Source organism: Piliocolobus tephrosceles, chromosome 11 (assembly GCF_002776525.5).
Source record: "Piliocolobus tephrosceles isolate RC106 chromosome 11, ASM277652v3, whole genome shotgun sequence".
Classification (NCBI taxonomy): domain Eukaryota; kingdom Metazoa; phylum Chordata; class Mammalia; order Primates; family Cercopithecidae; genus Piliocolobus; species Piliocolobus tephrosceles.
The window spans coordinates 72,530,750-72,547,940 of record NC_045444.1 but is presented as its reverse complement, the minus strand read 5'-3'; the positions used below and the strand labels follow the sequence as shown (position 1 = coordinate 72,547,940).

Here is a 17,191-nt window from a genome sequence, read left to right as displayed (position 1 = left end):
AAAAAAAAAAAAAAAAAAAAAAAAAAAAAAAAAAAAAGACCTAGAAACATCAAAGAAGCAGATAGAAAACCAGGACAAAATATGTTCAAGAAAGAGGAAATTTTAAGAAAGGAATGGCCAAACGCTATAATTAGGTCAAAGGCATCCCAAATGCTGAATATGACCCTATATGGTGGATGTGTTTAAACAGAAAAAATGTTTTGAAAGAAAAAATTTAAGTCACTTTATTTTTAATAGAAGTATTCTTTGCTCATCAGGCCCATCTCAAACATTTGTGGGGCCCAGAGCAAGAATACAATGGAGGCCTACAAGCCATTTATCTAAATATTTAAAATTAGAAATCACGTTCATGATGAATAAAATGTGGTCTGTAATCCTACTTCACAAATATACGTTATGACCTGGAAGGACAGGTTCAAATTTAAAATGCTCAGACTCCATGGAGTTCCACACTGAAGCACGGCAGTAACACAAGAGTCAGTCCCGGGCTCTTTTTTCTCCTCTTCCCACCCCGTTTCATTCCACTTTGGGTGTAGGGAGAGGTAAAGGTGCAGGAAGGAAGGAAAGGATATGGATGCAGGCTCTGTTCAAACCCTTAGCATACGTTGTTGTTTTGGCTACCTCAGACATATTGGTAGCACAATGTACCTAGACAGAGATGGGCATGGGGGAGAGGCCTTTGCAGGCAGATAAACCAGGGTCAGACTGTTGTAGGAAGAGGTGTTGCAAAATCTGGGTAGGTATATCCCCTTGGCTTCAGTGACTCCTTACCTGAGGGGAGGACAGCGGTCTGGAAAAGACACATATATCACCGGGCCTAGACCAGGATACCTCCTGTCCAGCTCTAAGAGCAGCGCTACTGCTCATTTCCGATGTTATATATGATGGGTAGGTACCCCGCGTTCACAGATAAAAGTCCAGTTATCCACGCAAGTATCAAAACTATAATATTAAATATACTATCAAAGCTAACTACCAGCACACAAATTTAATAACTTTCCCAGGTTTATGAATTCTAGCATTACCACTCAAAACACTTCCCACTAAAAGAAAAAGTTGGGGAAGAGGAAACAGGATTGAAAAAGGGGCTAAGTGAAGAAAGTGAGTTCTTCTTACATATTGATATCTATATTCACCAGAAAATTTACATTATTTTCTTATTTAACCACCAGAAGAATCCAACAAGGAATAACTGCACTTCCACAATACATAAAAGACCAGGGTTGCTATTTAAGGATCATGTAACAAAAAAGATAGGAAGATTCACACCCAAGTCTATCTGACTGCAAGGTCTCAGCTGATCTGCCCGCCGTGGTCTCCCAAAGCGCTGGGATTACAGGCGGGAGCCACTGCACCCAGCCATGGTCTAGACATTAATTTTTATTAAACCAGGCTATTAAGTTAGCAGTTTGGAAGAACAATAGTTTTAGATTCTAGAATCAAGCTGGGAAAACGGATGTGAAAGGAAAGTGTTGGGTCACTGATTTGTAGACAGCGTGAGCAAGAGAAATTTATTTATCTCACAAATACATATTAGCATATTTTTAAAAAATCTGTAAACACATGAGAAATTCTTTCTTCTTTCCTACATTACAAAAATGTGTTTCCAGAAGTTAATGAAAAGGATATAGAAATGGTGGGAAAAATGTACTTTAAAAAATACAGATCCATGTCTATGAAATCTTTAGAACTGAGAAGTCTAAAGAACCTGAAGAAAAAGGGGCTATATTTTTTTCAAACGAGTTGCCAATGGATAAACTCATTTTAAAATTCATAGGAAAGAACAAATGCCTAAGAACAACCAGGAAAAATAGAAAAGGTATACCATTTTGGGGAAAAGACTTGCCTTGAGACTTTAATGTACAGTCAAGCACAGCATTATGACGTTTAGGTCAATGATGGACCACACATGACAGTAATCCCGTAAGGTTATAATACCATATTTTTACTCTATCTTTCTATGTTCAGATACATGAATCATTACTAATGTGTTACAACTGCCTACAGTATTCAGTACGGTAACATGTTTTATAAGTTAGAAGCCTTGGAGCAACAGGCTATATCATACAGCCTAGGTGTGTAGTAGGCTGTAATATCTAGGTTTGTGTAAGTACACTCTATATTATTTGCACAATGACTAAATCACCTAACGACACATTTCTCAGATTGTATTCACATCACTAAACAACGTATGACTATGACTGTAGGTCAATAGTGGTATTTCAGTGGGATAAATAATGCTGGTGTAAGCAGCTATTCATCTAAAAGAAAACAAACTTAGTCTGGGCGTGGTGGTTCATGTCTGTAATCCCAGCACTTTGGGAGGCCAAGGCAGGCGGATTGCGAGGCCAGCCTGGGTGACACGGTGAAATGGGTGACACGGTGAAATCCTTCCTCTACAAAAAACACCAAAATTAGCTAGGTGTGGTGTCATGCGCCTGTAGTCCCAGCTACTTAGGAGGATGAGGTGGGTGGATGGCTTGAACCCAGGAGGCGGAGGCCACAGTGAGCCAAGATCACACCATTGTATTCCTGCCTGGACAACAGAGTGAGAACTTTAAGATATATAAAATAAATTTATATGATGAAATATAGACTATAAAAATAAAATAATTAGAAATGATCTAGGAAAAACACACAGAATCCAGTGGCAGGGGAGACCTTTTAACCATATTTTTAAAAAGCTAGCAATGTAACTGGCAATATTAAACTCTCTATATACATATAAGTTAAAAATTGGTGCATGGCAAAACATAATTGAAATATCATCAAATATCTGCAATGTAGACAAAAGGTATCTCATAAATTGACAAGAAAAAGACAACCAATAAAGCAAATAATTTCAATAGGCAAGTCATAGAAGTGCAAACTCAAACAGCTAACATGTATACAAAAGACACTCTCTAGTAGCAAGAGAAACAATGTAACAATAAGATATCACTTTATACTTATCAGATTGGAACACATTAAAAAGAACGTTAGTATCTATTGCTCGTGTACTACAAATGAAAATGTGAAGTACTACAGCCTCTATGGAAAGTGATCTGGCAAATTTGTAATATTAAAATTAGAAATCCATTTCCCTTGATCTAGAGTCTGTTACCAGACAATTTATGCCACAGAAATAAAAGCACAAACACATGTAAGAACTCCTGTATTTCTTCTAGAGGTGGTCTTAGCGTCAGAAAGCTAGAAACAAAGTGATCACTTATGAATAGTGAAATGGATGAATATAACACACCTATACTGTAGAATGGCATGCAGTCATTATTAGAATAAATGACAGCTATATCACAATGGCTTGGACAACACCCAAGAGGTACTGCTGGTAAGGAAGGCCAAGATGCAAAAACGTTTCGAGTAGGATTCTGTTTTGAAATACAATTATATAATAATACTAGACATTTTATCTGAAACAGAGGCTGTATTAATATTACATTCATAAAAAGATATGGAAATTTAAATTACTTACCTGACGTGGATTTTGTTGACCAAATTTAACTTGATGTGTGACAGCCTTGATAAACTTCTGTTGCTTTGCTCCTTTCTTATTCTTCAAACCAAAAGTTTTGTCCTACATGAGAAAAAGCACAGAAATATCTTAGCAATTTATGTTACCATATATTTCCTCTAATGATACCTAAAAATTATTCTTTTATTTATTGATAATTATTCTTTACTAATATAAAAACATGGAAAACACGCAACATCAAGTCAAGGCAATATATGACCTTTAATCATCACCCAGATTCTTTACAATTCAATACGTACTCACCATTTTCATCATTAAATCTGTTATGCTATGAAGCTTTTTCTAAAGCCTGTTTTGGATTATCAGTTCTATGGGATGTGCAAAGTTCTTATACCGGGATAAGAAGTACTATAGTTAAATACATTTAGGAAAATGCTTGATTAAAAGGATTCTTAATTCTTAAGCACAAGGTATCTTACAGCCCTTATCAGAGGGAATATAATATGCAGCACCTCCAAATCTTCCTTTGCAGCAGAATCCATTTTTACTCAGAGTATCTTGAGAGGCTATACAATATTGAACACATGTTTGGGACTACTACATAAGAAGAGGAAGATACACTCAGTTCTGGACTGGTTTTTTAGTTAATATATGTTATCCTCTCAAAAATAAATTTAATAAATCGAATCAAACTACTGAAATGTATACATTCCTAGTTATTGCTAAAATGGAAATACTGAAAGTATGTAAACTAAAAGCAACATTTTCTTTAAATCTGGAATATTAATACAATAACTTGGTAACATTCAATATAACAGCAGTTATCACTTATGGAATGCTCATTATGTGCTAAGCACTAATGGTGATCCCTGGCTATCTACTCATATTTAGTTAGTATGCAGTATAGGGTTGGCGGGAGAAAATTATAAAAAAAAATAAGTATGCAGTACAAAAACATTTAGAAGCCATTGCACAAGTATGAGTAAGTGTGTGTGTGGAAGGGGACAGTGGTCTGTAGTGGGCTGAATTTTGGAATGCCCCCCAAAATTCAAGTCCACCTGACCTTAAATTTGATTTTATTTGGACGTAGGTCTTCACAGATGTGATGAGTTAAGATGACATCATACTAGATTAAGGTAGGACCTAGATCCAGTAACTGGTGCCTTAATAAGGACCACACAGACACAAAGAGAAGGAAATGTGAAGACAGAGGCAGACAGACTGGAGTGACACTGCTATATAACCCAAAGAAGGCCAAGGATTGCCAGATGCCACCAGAAACTAGGAAAAGGCAAGGAAGAATTATTCCCTAGAGTCTTCAGAGGGAGGGAGCTGGCCCTGCTGACACTAATTTCAGACTTTTCGCCTCCAGATCTCTGAGAGAATAAATTTCTGTTGTTTTAAGTGACCCAGTTTATAGTCATGTTACAGCAGCCCTAAGAAACCCATAAAGCAGGACTGACTAGTGAGCTTCTCCCTAAGGTGAATGCGTGACAAGCCTGACAAGAAATAACCAAATGCTAATATCTGAAATATTTTTTTTCTGGGTCTTTTCTGATTCTCTGGAGAAAGATCCTCTAGCTGGGAGGGTAGTAAGTTAACTGTAAACAGGAGAAGAGAGTACGTAGAAGGGGTCTCAGTTTACCATACAGATTTACTAGCTTCCATTTTCAGGCTCACATCCCACCTCCTCTGCGCTTAGTGTTCTGGAAGCAGAGAGGCCTATTCCCCGCCACCCCCTACCTCCAAGAAGACACCTCCTGTTTCTTGCAGAGGTAGTCACTTGGCTGAGTTGTAGTAGGTAAGGATTATTAATTACTCCTAACACTTTTAACTTCTAGTTTTCAGTCTCTTGCCTTCTGTATTACCTAGTGCTTCCCATCGTTGAGGTTTTTTTCATAATTTTGCAGAGGAAATGCACTTGATTTTTACTGGCACACTCCTAGACAGGCACTCAGACATAACCGCTCTGCTCTAAGTCAGTTACCAACTCATCCATCCACTGCCAATCTTCATATGTTGAGGTTCAAGATTATAGATGTCTTCTAATTTCAAAATAGAATTTGTACTTCTTTCTCATTCTCTTGTTTATGGGTGGTTTAAGAGAGGAAGAAGAGGCAAAAAGGTCTTCTCAAAGTAATCTGAGACCTTCTGAGTCCATTTGGTATGAAACGAATTAAGTGGCCATTTTATAGCCTTTATTTTGCTATTATTTCTAAGGGAAAGGAAAAAGTAATAATGAGTAGAAAGTATTATAGAAACAAAATACCACCATGTGGACAAGCTAGAAATAGAAAACAATAGTACTGAAACAATTACTATTTAAAAACATCCAACATGACATAATATTTACAGCAACCTCAAAATCAGTAAAAGACCTTCCAAGTCTGAAAACAAAAAAGTACAGAGGGTTTTGCTTCTAAATGGTTATCTCATTGGGAAATATCTCTTTATTAATGACATCTATCTCCATATACCAAAACTTTGCTTTCCTCTACTTAAATGCTTGTTTCATGATTTAACATCCCAACATGGTATTATACAAAATTCTACATGAATTTTTTACAGCCTATGTGTATGAAAAAAGGTAGGAAGCACACAAACAAGTTGGATGTCTCTGCACTAAGCCTTTTATGGATGGCTTCCCTTGTTTCTATAAAGAAAGTTTAACACTCAATTCAATTTGAAGAAAGATGGTCAAGATAATGTGATATATACAGATGAACACAGTGCAGCAACTAAGTATAAAATGCCATACTTTTCCTTTACAAAAAGTGAGCTCTCACGGGAGGCAGAGGAGGCTCTAGAAAAAGATACGATCAGGATTAAACAGCATCTACAGGTGCTCTGCCAGAGAAAATAAACGGGTTCAACCCATGCTCCATCTGTAATTACAGAGAAGAAACAATGAATAAATAAGGCCAAATAGCAAAGTAGACACTGCCAGATAGACTTAGGAAAGAAAAAAGTCCCCTAAGGGGACCTGGCCAGTAAGAAAAGAAAGTACTCACAATGGCAGTTACTGGTAAAGGTGTATAAATTCCAGATCCCAGAAGAAAAAAAGAATTCAGGTTTCATTATACTGCTCTGGCACAAAAATGACTAGTTTAAAGAGATAATAAGTGAGTTGTGTTCACCTCTAAGTTAGAGCTCAGAAACTAACATTTTTCCACAGAGAAAGTGGACTACTTATTCATCTAGCATTCACTAAACATAAACATAACCCTTGAATATATACTTTATTGAACCCTCTCAACAATTCTATGATACACAGAAACTCAGAAATGATAAATTCATTTGAAGTTAAGTCATTAATAAGGGGCTGGCCGTATAGTGCAAAGATCTAGAAGTATAAACTTTGGAGACAGACTGCCCAAATTTTAATCCCAAACAGAGCTGGGTAAATTACCCTCTTTGCCTCAGTTTCTTATTTGTAAAGTGAGTCTCACTTAGGGTTGTTGTGCAAGTTAAAAGATTTACCTCAGAGAGACAGTGGTGGACAGCAAGGACTCTAAAGGCAGACTTCCTGTGTTAGAATCCCTGGCATAGTTACTTGCCAGGTTAGTAAACTTGAGCAAGTTATTTAATCTCTATGCATGTTTTAAAAACTGAAGGGTAATAATACGTATCCCACTGAGAGAATCAAAGGAGCCAGTACATTTATCACCTGTAGTTGGCTTGTTTCTCTTCTCTCCTTCTCCCCAAAACACTGAGAACCTTGTCTGGCCCAGTAAATGTTAACTATTAAGTCACAGATGATATTTGAACCTAGGTGTATTTGACTCCAAGCAAATTCCTTGTTCTTTCTACAGTTTTTAATAAACTACTTCCCAGAGACACCTTGTTAAGTTATTGAGCTGGCTGGTGCTCAATAAGCTTTCTAAATATCACACTGCAGATGTGAGATACCAATAGCACCTCTTGAAAACAGAATGATTTGCAATTTGGAGAAGTTCAAAAGGCTTCTTCCTGAGTTTACGACAGAGCCTTACCTAAAGATTAATCTGAATTATAAGGTAGAAAAAAAGAAGGTTACAGTCAACCCAAACCACAGTTAAAATAAAACTAGGGGAATGATGGTCCTCATTGGATTAATAAGGTCTCAAAAGTTAATGTGATAGTAAAGGAACTTTGTGTTTATGTGTGTTTCAGAAGACAACTTGGGAAATGAATACAGAGGAGTCTAGAAAGCGGGTAGTAAGAAAAGGACAACTTCCTGAGGCTCCAAGAGTCTTAACACTCAGTGAATTCCAGGCTTCTCTTATCCACATGTACCCTAGAACTTAAAGTACAATTAAAAAAAAAAAAAAAAAAAAAAAAAAAAAAACAAAAAACTCCCCTCCCATCCATAGGTAATCCCATTCCTTTTATGGGCCAGCGTCCACTCCCTAAGATGTTTGGAAAAGGGAAGCAGTGGAAGGGCAGGTCCACGCTGAATAGTGCTCCAAGATAATGGGAGTCCACCTCTTGGGACATTCGGGTAGGCAGAGGCTGTCATTGTTTTACCTCATTAGTTTTCTCCCACATGCACTAATGTATTTTTGTTGTCCATCCATGCAATATATATTACGCAACTGGTTAATCCACCTTCAAGTAATCAACATTTGATTTTGGCTGTTGGCAGCTGTTCTACACTGGCAACCAATTTCTCTTGCTCCATCCTTCACAACACTTGGATCCTGTCTCTATAGGACCCTATTACTATTTTCTTGCTGATACAAGTTCTTAGCTGGGTATCTTTTATTTGCTTGCCCTAAGCCCAAGATTATTTCCCTCTTTCCATATTCAAACTTTCTATTCCTCAATGCCGGCTCCATTTGTCACTAAATTTTAGTTGTAAGAAAGCAAATGGCATATGCCATTTCGGACTAATGTGCTAATTTCTAACAGAACCATAATTCTGTTTGACATATTCATTTCGGAAAGTATTAATAATACAAATGAATTCATAAAGTTTTGGGGCATTTGAAGTGGCAAATAAAAAAATGGAGGCAATATTTAAAAATGGGCAGGAACTAAGCACTGTATAAACAGTGCAGATCGGTCTGATTATTTCCCCCAGTTTTTATTTAGAATACACTATCAAAATAGGCAATAACAATAGCTGCCATTTACTGAATATATACACCATATATATATTACATATATTATCTCATTTAACTCACGGGAACTAGCTGCATTTTACAGATGAGAATTGCAGTCCAGTTAGATTTTGTAACTTGTCTAAAAATATAGAGCTAGTAATTTGAAACATGGGACTCAAACCCAGGTCTCTGACTCCAAAGCTAGTGCTATCTGATGTCTTTTTTACTTCCTTAGTGTTCCCAAAACCTGCATGTTGATTTTTCCACAGTGAGGGTCCATAGAGGTGGCAGCAGAACAGGTACAGAAGAGGAAAGAGGTAGGTAGGGCAACCATTATTTGCAAGTCTATTGAAGAATGCTGTTTAAAAATACATGTTTTAGTTAACTATTAATTTTGAGCAATTTAGAATTTCAGGTCATACAGCTATAAAACCTCCCAAAGTTAACCAGATTCTGAAATAAGTATCAGTCTTTATATGTCAAAATAGACTATAAAAAAGTAGTATTTCCCCCTCCAAAATTATAACAGCCACAGAGATCAATTACCTTCTTGGAAAAGTCACTGAGACGTGCTAGGCTTTTAGGGAAGTTTAAAAAAAAAGTTGCCTGTATAATGAAGCAGACTACATCATTTCCTAACCAGGCTGGATTAACAGAATAGTCTCTATAAATCTAATTTCACAAATGCTCTAACTTAACACTACAATTCAAAATATTGTTGTACCTCTCCAGTAGTAACAAATATCAATGTTGCACATGAGTCTGACAAACTTTATTGCAATATTTTTTGAAAAAGCTCATCAGGTCCCTGGACCGGAACATAAAAGAACATCTAGATTACAAGATGTCAGGCTAGGAGGACCTTCTTAAAGGCAACCAGACACATTTCAAAGGAAACAAACTATGATCACTGAGAAACAAGCAGAAGATCTGAACATCTTGTTCACTAAGAACCCATACCCAAATCTCAAGTCTTCAGAAAGAAATGGCCTAAAAGAAATACGTCCAACGGTACTGCAGGTTAGGTTAAAGAATGATAGTACAAAACACAAGAAAGCAAAATGAAAGCATATTCAGCAAAAGCAAGAAGCTCAACAATTGCAATTACCTGAGGGTGTAGTCAAGACCAATCCTTCCCAGAGAAATACAGGCACAGCACCCGGATCTCCTAATGATGCCTATCCTGTAGCTCTAATGTATACAGATGATTGGACACTCTCATGCCAACTCAGCGTATGTCCCAAGGTTGAGGTCCCTACAGATGACTCCATTAGCCACAAAACAATTCATTCTGGCTGCCAAGATTTTAACCAACATTGCCTCTAACCCAATTTGGAATCCTAAGTTTGTTCTTCAAGCGTCAATTATAATATCTTTTGGCTCTTCCAAGTAGAGAGAGACACTAAACACAAAAGGTGACATATTGTAATGATTCTCATACAAGAGAATACTTTCCAGCAATAAGGAACATACTAGAAGTATACACAACATGGATAGATCTCAGAAACGCTGCGTGGTGTGAAAGCAAAAAGGAGGACACAAAGGCTACCTACTGTGTAATTTATATGAATTCCTAGAGTGGTAAAAACTAATCTATCCTGTCAAAAAAATTTGTGGCTGCACGAGTGGAAAGAATTAAATAGAGGCACAAAACAAATTTAGTGGGGTGATGGAAATGTTTCAAGTCTTAATTAGGGTGGCAGTTACTTGGGTGAATAAATTCCTCAAACACATAGAACTACACATCTAGAACCTGTACATTTTATTTTACATAAGTTACACCTCAACAAAAAATAAATTAAAAAACATTATATTAAATGTGGAAAACACAGAATCAGGCTTAATTTCACCACTTTGTTAGGGTATTTTTAGTTAAAAAGTGCAGTTGTCTTATTTTGCATTTCTCTTTGGCGATATCTTCATTATTGAAACTAAAATTGCTTTCTATTTACCTAAAAAATAACTGTCACAAGATGACTAGAATCATAACAAAAGCATCATTTTAAAAGTTGATGGATACTATAAACAACTTTCACATGTAATTCCTTAAAATAAAAATACTAGTTCCACTAATTAAAAATAAAACAATTAGATATAAAGCCCTACAATGCATAAAGTATAATTTAAATTGTTTAAATTGTTACGTAACATTTAATTTCAATGGAAGTCTTACTTTTGTACCATGGTCCAATCTCAAGGAAAACAACATCCCTAAAAGGTACTTGGTTTTCATAAAAGTGAATGCCATCCGATCAGAAACCTCTGAAATTTACCTAAGTACCACAAATCCAGGTTGTTCAAATAAGGTAATAGAAAACACAGATATGAAGGTAATATTTTGTTTGTAAGGGTCTGGCTACAGTACTAAACTGTACAAATTAGCAATAAGAATACCAGTTCTGCTTCAAAGTTGGAACTTGGCCAAGGATACCAAAAGTCTTAAGCATTTTCTTAAATCCAATGAGAGGACTTTACACCTTATGCGGTTAAATGGTCATGGCTTTTTCTAATTATATTCAAAGTACAAGAGGTCCTATTTAATTATGAGGAGGGTTAATAGCAGAAATCGAGGGAAGAAATACCTCATTGGGGTCTGTAAGGTATGTTTATGTAATGTCAAATATGGTTCATTTTTTAAGGAAACTCACAATTCAGTTGTTGGAAAACAAGTGCAGAACATGTAAAAAGGTCAATAGTGTTCCTTGGCCACTAAAGGGCTACAGGCTCAATGTGTTAAACGAATATATATACACACACACACACACATATGTATACATATATCTCAAACAGCGTCACACAATTAGTGACACTGAAACCTAATCTCTTTTAAGGCATTATTCTATTTAATTCACTTCAGAATACAAGTATCAAGCGCTGCGTTCAAGACCCTGGGTTGTGACGGACAGTCCTTCCACTCTTTATGGGACTTCAAACAGTTCAGAGGTGGAACGAAAAAGCCATCAAGTAGTAATTTGTTGGTTCGAAAGCACAGTACCACCCCTGGGTGACGGGTAAAGAAATAAGGAACACAAAGACTCGTCATGAGTCGGTCTTCCAGAAAGACGCTGGCCCAAGACTGTTCAACGAATTTCTTCACACATAACCCTGGAAAACCACCTCAATTCTGAGAGGACTAGCGAAAGATAAAACCCTGTGGCAGTCCCGAGGGGTCATTTAGCACCCGGGTGCATGGGTGGGTGAACAAGGGCGTGTGGGCGGAGAGGCAAAGCCCAGGTGCGGGGGCGCCAGCAGCGTCACTATAGTAATGAGAGACAGCTAGCGTCATCAGGGGCTGGAGAAGGGACAGTGGGCCACACAAACCTTAAGAGAGGAACACGTGGCCCCAGGAAGAGAGCCGGCTCCCAGGGAAGCCCGGAGCGGGGAAGTGGCTTTCCGGAGGGCTCGCGGCGTGAGTGGGGGAGGGGTGCGTACTCACTTCGATAATCTTCTCTTTCTTTTTTTGCTCCGCCTTTTTGCTGCCCCCGGCCTGAGCCTGTTTCTTCGGGGGCATTGCGGAGACAGATGACACCGGCCAGACTTAAGCGCAGCTGAATACTGTCAGGGGTTCTGGCCCTGCGGCAGGAGGAGGTGGACGGGGGCCTCACTCGCCGCTCCGCACGGAAAGCGAGTCGCTTATTCGCCCCGCAAACGCGGCCTTTGCGACAGGTCGATGTCGCAGAGCATAGTGGGTAGCGAGGAGCGGCTCCCGGAAGCGAAGCTGCGCGTGCGTATCCACTGAGTCCGACAAGGAGGGGGCAGGGACGGGACGTGGGAAAATGACTACGCGTCACACGTGATGTCGCGCATCTGATAGGCCCTTTCCAGATGGCAACAGGCCTGAGAATGAATCTGGGCGAGCTGGTTGAGTCCATGCGTTTGTGCTTCCTCTCAACTTTCGCTTACCATGGGGCGACTCTTGTCCATCGTCGCCTCACCTGGAAACTTGTCCTGCCGGCCCAGTTAATGGTCCCCTGTACCATCTCCTTCCTGAGTGACTACTGAGCAGCCGCAGGGACTCGGGGTTGCTCCGTGACCACGTTACTCAGTTACCTTCTTGTTCCTTGGAGAGGCGGAGCTGAATGGCCCGTGAGTGCAGTGTACTTCAGATTCCTGTAAAGGATTATGAAAAAAATAGAAAAAGTTAACTTTCATTTGAAGAGCATCTGAGATGGCGTCCCAGATAAGGAGGCACTTGAACTCCTTAGAAATACTGTATTAAGTTATTTTGAGACTTTAGGAGAGTGCCTAGGTGATTCCTAAAAAAAAAAAAAAATTCCTTTATAATGTGAAAGTAACCACTTGGTAGCTCCAGAAATTGCTTGGCACATTACACATACTATTTCATTTAGTTATCACAACAACACTTAGGTGGGAATTGTTACTGTTTTCGTTTTATAGATGAAGCAGAGAAAGGAAGAAAGATACCCAAAGTTATACTAAGGACAGAGCCAGAAATTGTAATCTTGGCAGTCTGGCTTCAGCCTATATGCCTATTACCTAACATTACAAACTTAGATCCTGTTTGAAAAGGTACCTGAATGATGGATGGGACCCACTGATACTTGTACAAACCAAAATACTATTTTTTTAAATGTGCAATGCTTAGCTGTTATTTTAAAAAATGATTATTGTTTATTTCTGTTAAGCATTGTGGAACCAAGAATCATCTTTATAGACAAAAGTTTTTTATCTTTTTCATTAATTCGAATAGGGAGAAAACGATAAGCCCCCCTACTTAGGCAAATTGATTATTTACTTAGTAATTTTCTACGTAAGATAATGTCAAGGAACCCCAAGTATGGTGTGTGTGCATGTGTGTGTAGAAGAAATGGGATAGCTACTAAAAAGAATTGTGTCGAGAATGATAGGTATGTGTAGACACAATTTTTTTCATTTGGGCTCCTATTGCAGGTTAATGGGTTCCCCCCTCTTACGTATTTTCATCTTTATTTTTTGTAATTGTCATGGTTCTTGTCAGAGGATGAAGGGATGCAGCCAGCTCCCTCTTTAGTTAGTATTATAATCCATTTGATTATTTGGAGATCGTCGCCTTTGAGACTGTTTGCATATGGAATGTAGTTGTCTTAACTTTCTACTTTTAGTGCCCAAAGATACCCTTTGGGCCTTTGATTTTGCGTAATTGTACTGATTATTATGAGGCAAATGAATTATAAGTAACAAATACGGGGAAGTTACAAAGAATCAAGAATCTCATAATGTTATGATAATGGCTCCAGTTTGGTGGTTCATAGCTTCCTCTGACTCCTTGTGACCTTTGCTTTTGTTTTTTTCCTCTGAAGTGTGGCCCTGGTAGAGAACAAAGATCCTTTCTTGCCTCAAATGGAAAATATACATTTCTGAATATAGTACATGTTCTCATAGCACTCTCCCTCATACATTATTTCTTCATACATTTTAGAAAGAACAAAGTCCAACTCATTGAATTCACTAGTTTTTGAAATAAGGTAAATGGTTTTTCCTGGTCTCAAATAGCAAATGGGAGCAGGGCTGGGAATTTTATATTTTCTACTGCTATTTTTATTGACCTTACAATTCAAACGAAACTTTCACAAAACAGTGCTTAGAAGACATAGTCCAAGGGTTACAATTCAAATACCCAAGAAAGCAGGGCTATAAACTTGAGCGTCAGGATGAGTGAAATACATTAGGAAGTTGTGGGAACAGTGTTAAACCTGAGGTAAATACCCACCATAAAAGACCTAAAAGAAAAACTGCCAAACCTGACTGCTTTGATTTGGTAGACAGGCTGTTAATTTACTGCCTTGGATATAGCCATTTGGATAACTTTACATCTATTGGAATGTATCAGATGTAATAGATTAAGGCAGTAGATTTTGTACTGAATAGAAATTGTTTGCTATCCAGCATTCTAATGTCCTTCTGTATAGGAAGGAAGCCCTTCTTACAGAAGGAAGCCCTATGCCTAGGGCTTTTAATCTCAAGAAAATGAGAAAGACTCAAAGTGTAGGAATTTTTCAGGGCATTAGAATGCATGTATGGTATTACCAGTCCAGTGGCGGCAGGCCAGTGTGGCAAGATCCATACATGTCCTTACTTCATTCTTTGCTATTATTTCTTGCTTCTTTTGTTTTACAACCCTGATTTTCCAAGCTTCCTATAGATTCTATGAGGAATATTTCCATAAACACATTTGAAGACATAGCTAGAAGGTATGTCTGCAAGCCAAGAGAGAAGCCTCAGAAGAAACCAAACCTGCTGACACCTTGATCTCACAGTACTAGCCCCCAAAACTATGAGAAAATAAATTTCTGTTTTTTAAGCCACCCGGTCTGTGGTACTTTGTTATTGCAGCCCCAGTAAACTAAGACAGACTCTGATTGATAACAGACCAAACTATGCTATGGGTGGTGGGCAGAGACAAGACTACTAGTTTATCCAAGTACATTTTTGTCACAAGGACAGGACTAATTTTGCCATATAAATTGTTGATCTGTTTTATGGGTTGAGGTAGTACATATTAGGAAGTATTTTGATTTAAATAGTGAATGCTTCAAAATTCAGACAGGTAGTCAGTCTCCTTTAATACTTTTTTTCCCTCTGAATTAAGATATTACAAAAGATTTGCCAATGTTTCAGTAAAGCATATAAAATGTCTTTTACCTTGTCAGTTTGAATTTCAATACTGTAAACTTTCACTCCAGCCTACACTGACACAAAATTTTCTTAAGTGGGTGACTTAAGTGGGTGAATTCTTGTTTCTATTTGAAATATTTCTTGGTGCCATTATGATAATAGTTATTATGGCATTTGTCAAGAAACCAAGATGTACGATTTCCAAATATTTTTTGCCTCATTGACACTGAAATTATTAACAATGATTTAAATCAACCATGTCATTTCCCTAGTAATAGTTTTCTAATGGCTTTTTATGTCTTTCTAAATGCAGTATAAGGGATTCCACATCTTCCTCAGCCTATAACATCTGCTTTTTATCTTCTGTTATTTCAGTTCTTACTCCTCATTTTAGGCCAGCTTTTCCTATTCCCCACCTTCATATTCCCTTGCTAATTTTATATGCCTTAGAACTTTTCATAGTCTTATGTATGAGACTATGAAAAGTATGAGTCTTATGTATGAGACAAGCACAAATGCATGGACCCCCCCCCCCCCGCCAAAAGCAAGAAACCTATCTACCTTCCATCTAGGTATCATAACTAGAAACTTTGGTGAATCATCTTTGATTCTTTTTTCAACCTCCAAATCCAGTCAAGTCAAGTCATAGTGATTCTACATCTTTAGGATCCTCTTTCAAATTATTTCCTTCCTACTTCACTATCCTATTTCAGGGCCCCATTTTTACTTGGACTATTGCAAGTACATCTTGTTTCTCTTGACCTAATTTCTTCAATGTATGGTATTACCAGTATTACATACCAGTATGTATGGTAATACATACAAAATTCTGTGAAACAGGTCTTTTCCAGCAGCAGATTATTCTGGAAGTCCTGGAGGGGGCCAGCAGTTGTCACTAGCAATTATAATTTCTTCACAACGCATTACTCCAAAAGTAAATTTTCTAATATATGAATTTGATAGTGTCACCCTATTTTGTAACTTCTTTGAAGACCTCCCATATACATATGTATAGGTTTTAATTTGCATTGATGATTATTCTATAGCTATAATAGTTAATTTTCCTGTAATAAGCATAAACATTTTTCATACATTTATATAGTCTTAGAAGACAAAATCAAAACCCTGTAAGGAATTTTTTTTCTTCTAAGTTTGTAAACTGAGACATGATATTTTATTCTGTTTTCCCATAACATATTGCATATTTTCTTAAATATAGGTGCTTAATAAATATTTATTTCAGTGGTTATCAAATTATGCTCATATGAAAGAGTTCAGTAGGTTGGACTAAGATGATCAACTAAATTGAATGATGATGTATTCCTAGTTAACAGAAAAATATGCATGTTTTTCAATTTTAAGCTTTTTCCCCTCATAATCATCCTTTTTTTTTTTTTTTTTTTTTTTTTTTTTTTGAGACGGAGTCTCGCTCTGTCGCCTGGGCTGGAGTGCAGTGGCTGGATCTCAGCTCACTGCAAGCTCCACCTCCCGGGTTTACGCCATTCTCCTGCCTCAGCCTCCCGAGTAGCTGGGACTACAGGCGCCAGCCACCTCGCCCGGCTAGCTTTTTGTATTTTTTAGTAGAGACGGGGTTTCACCGTGTTAGCCAGGATGGTCTCGAACTCCTGACCTCGTGATCCGCCCGTCTCGGCCTCCCAAAGTGCTGGGATTACAGGCTTGAGCCACCGTGCCCGGCTCCCCTCATAATCATTCTTAAAAAATTAGTAGATTGCTAGCGTTTTTCAGCTAGCAGCTTAAAAAAAAATAAACAGTAATGGATCATATATTTCTTGTGACTGAAAAACTTGTATATTCAAAATAATGTGAGGACATTTATGTAAAATATGGTCTTATGTTACAGTCTTTTTGGTGAAATTAAGTTTATTAATATATTTTAAATTTTCCCATATAACACCGCAAGTTCCAGGTATTTGCTACCTGAAAACATTTCAGAACTACTGTTTTAATGGATTGAATACCATCTTACCTTATAGCTGGATTTAGTGTCATTTATCTTTGA

The 17,191-nt window shown here is 37.6% G+C and overlaps 1 protein-coding gene and 1 long non-coding RNA gene across 2 annotated transcripts in view; one reads left to right on the top strand and one right to left on the bottom strand.

The window, feature by feature from the left end:
- The window catches only part of ZC3H15 (zinc finger CCCH-type containing 15), a 23,505-nt gene extending 11,202 nt beyond the window's left edge, over nucleotides 1–12,303 (bottom strand). The window contains exons 1-2 of the mRNA XM_023212389.2: nucleotides 11,993–12,303; nucleotides 3,473–3,574 (exon numbers count right to left, since the gene is read on the bottom strand). Of these exons, the coding sequence (XP_023068157.1) occupies nucleotides 3,473–3,574; nucleotides 11,993–12,067 (177 nt within the window). The 5' untranslated portion in view covers nucleotides 12,068–12,303. The remainder of the gene's footprint in view (nucleotides 1–3,472; nucleotides 3,575–11,992) is intronic.
- A 96-nt stretch (nucleotides 12,304–12,399) lies between these two features.
- The window catches only part of LOC116418975, a 60,548-nt gene continuing 55,756 nt past the window's right edge, over nucleotides 12,400–17,191 (top strand). Inside the window, exon 1 of the long non-coding RNA XR_004229209.1 lies at nucleotides 12,400–12,642. This is a non-coding gene — a long non-coding RNA (uncharacterized LOC116418975). The remainder of the gene's footprint in view (nucleotides 12,643–17,191) is intronic.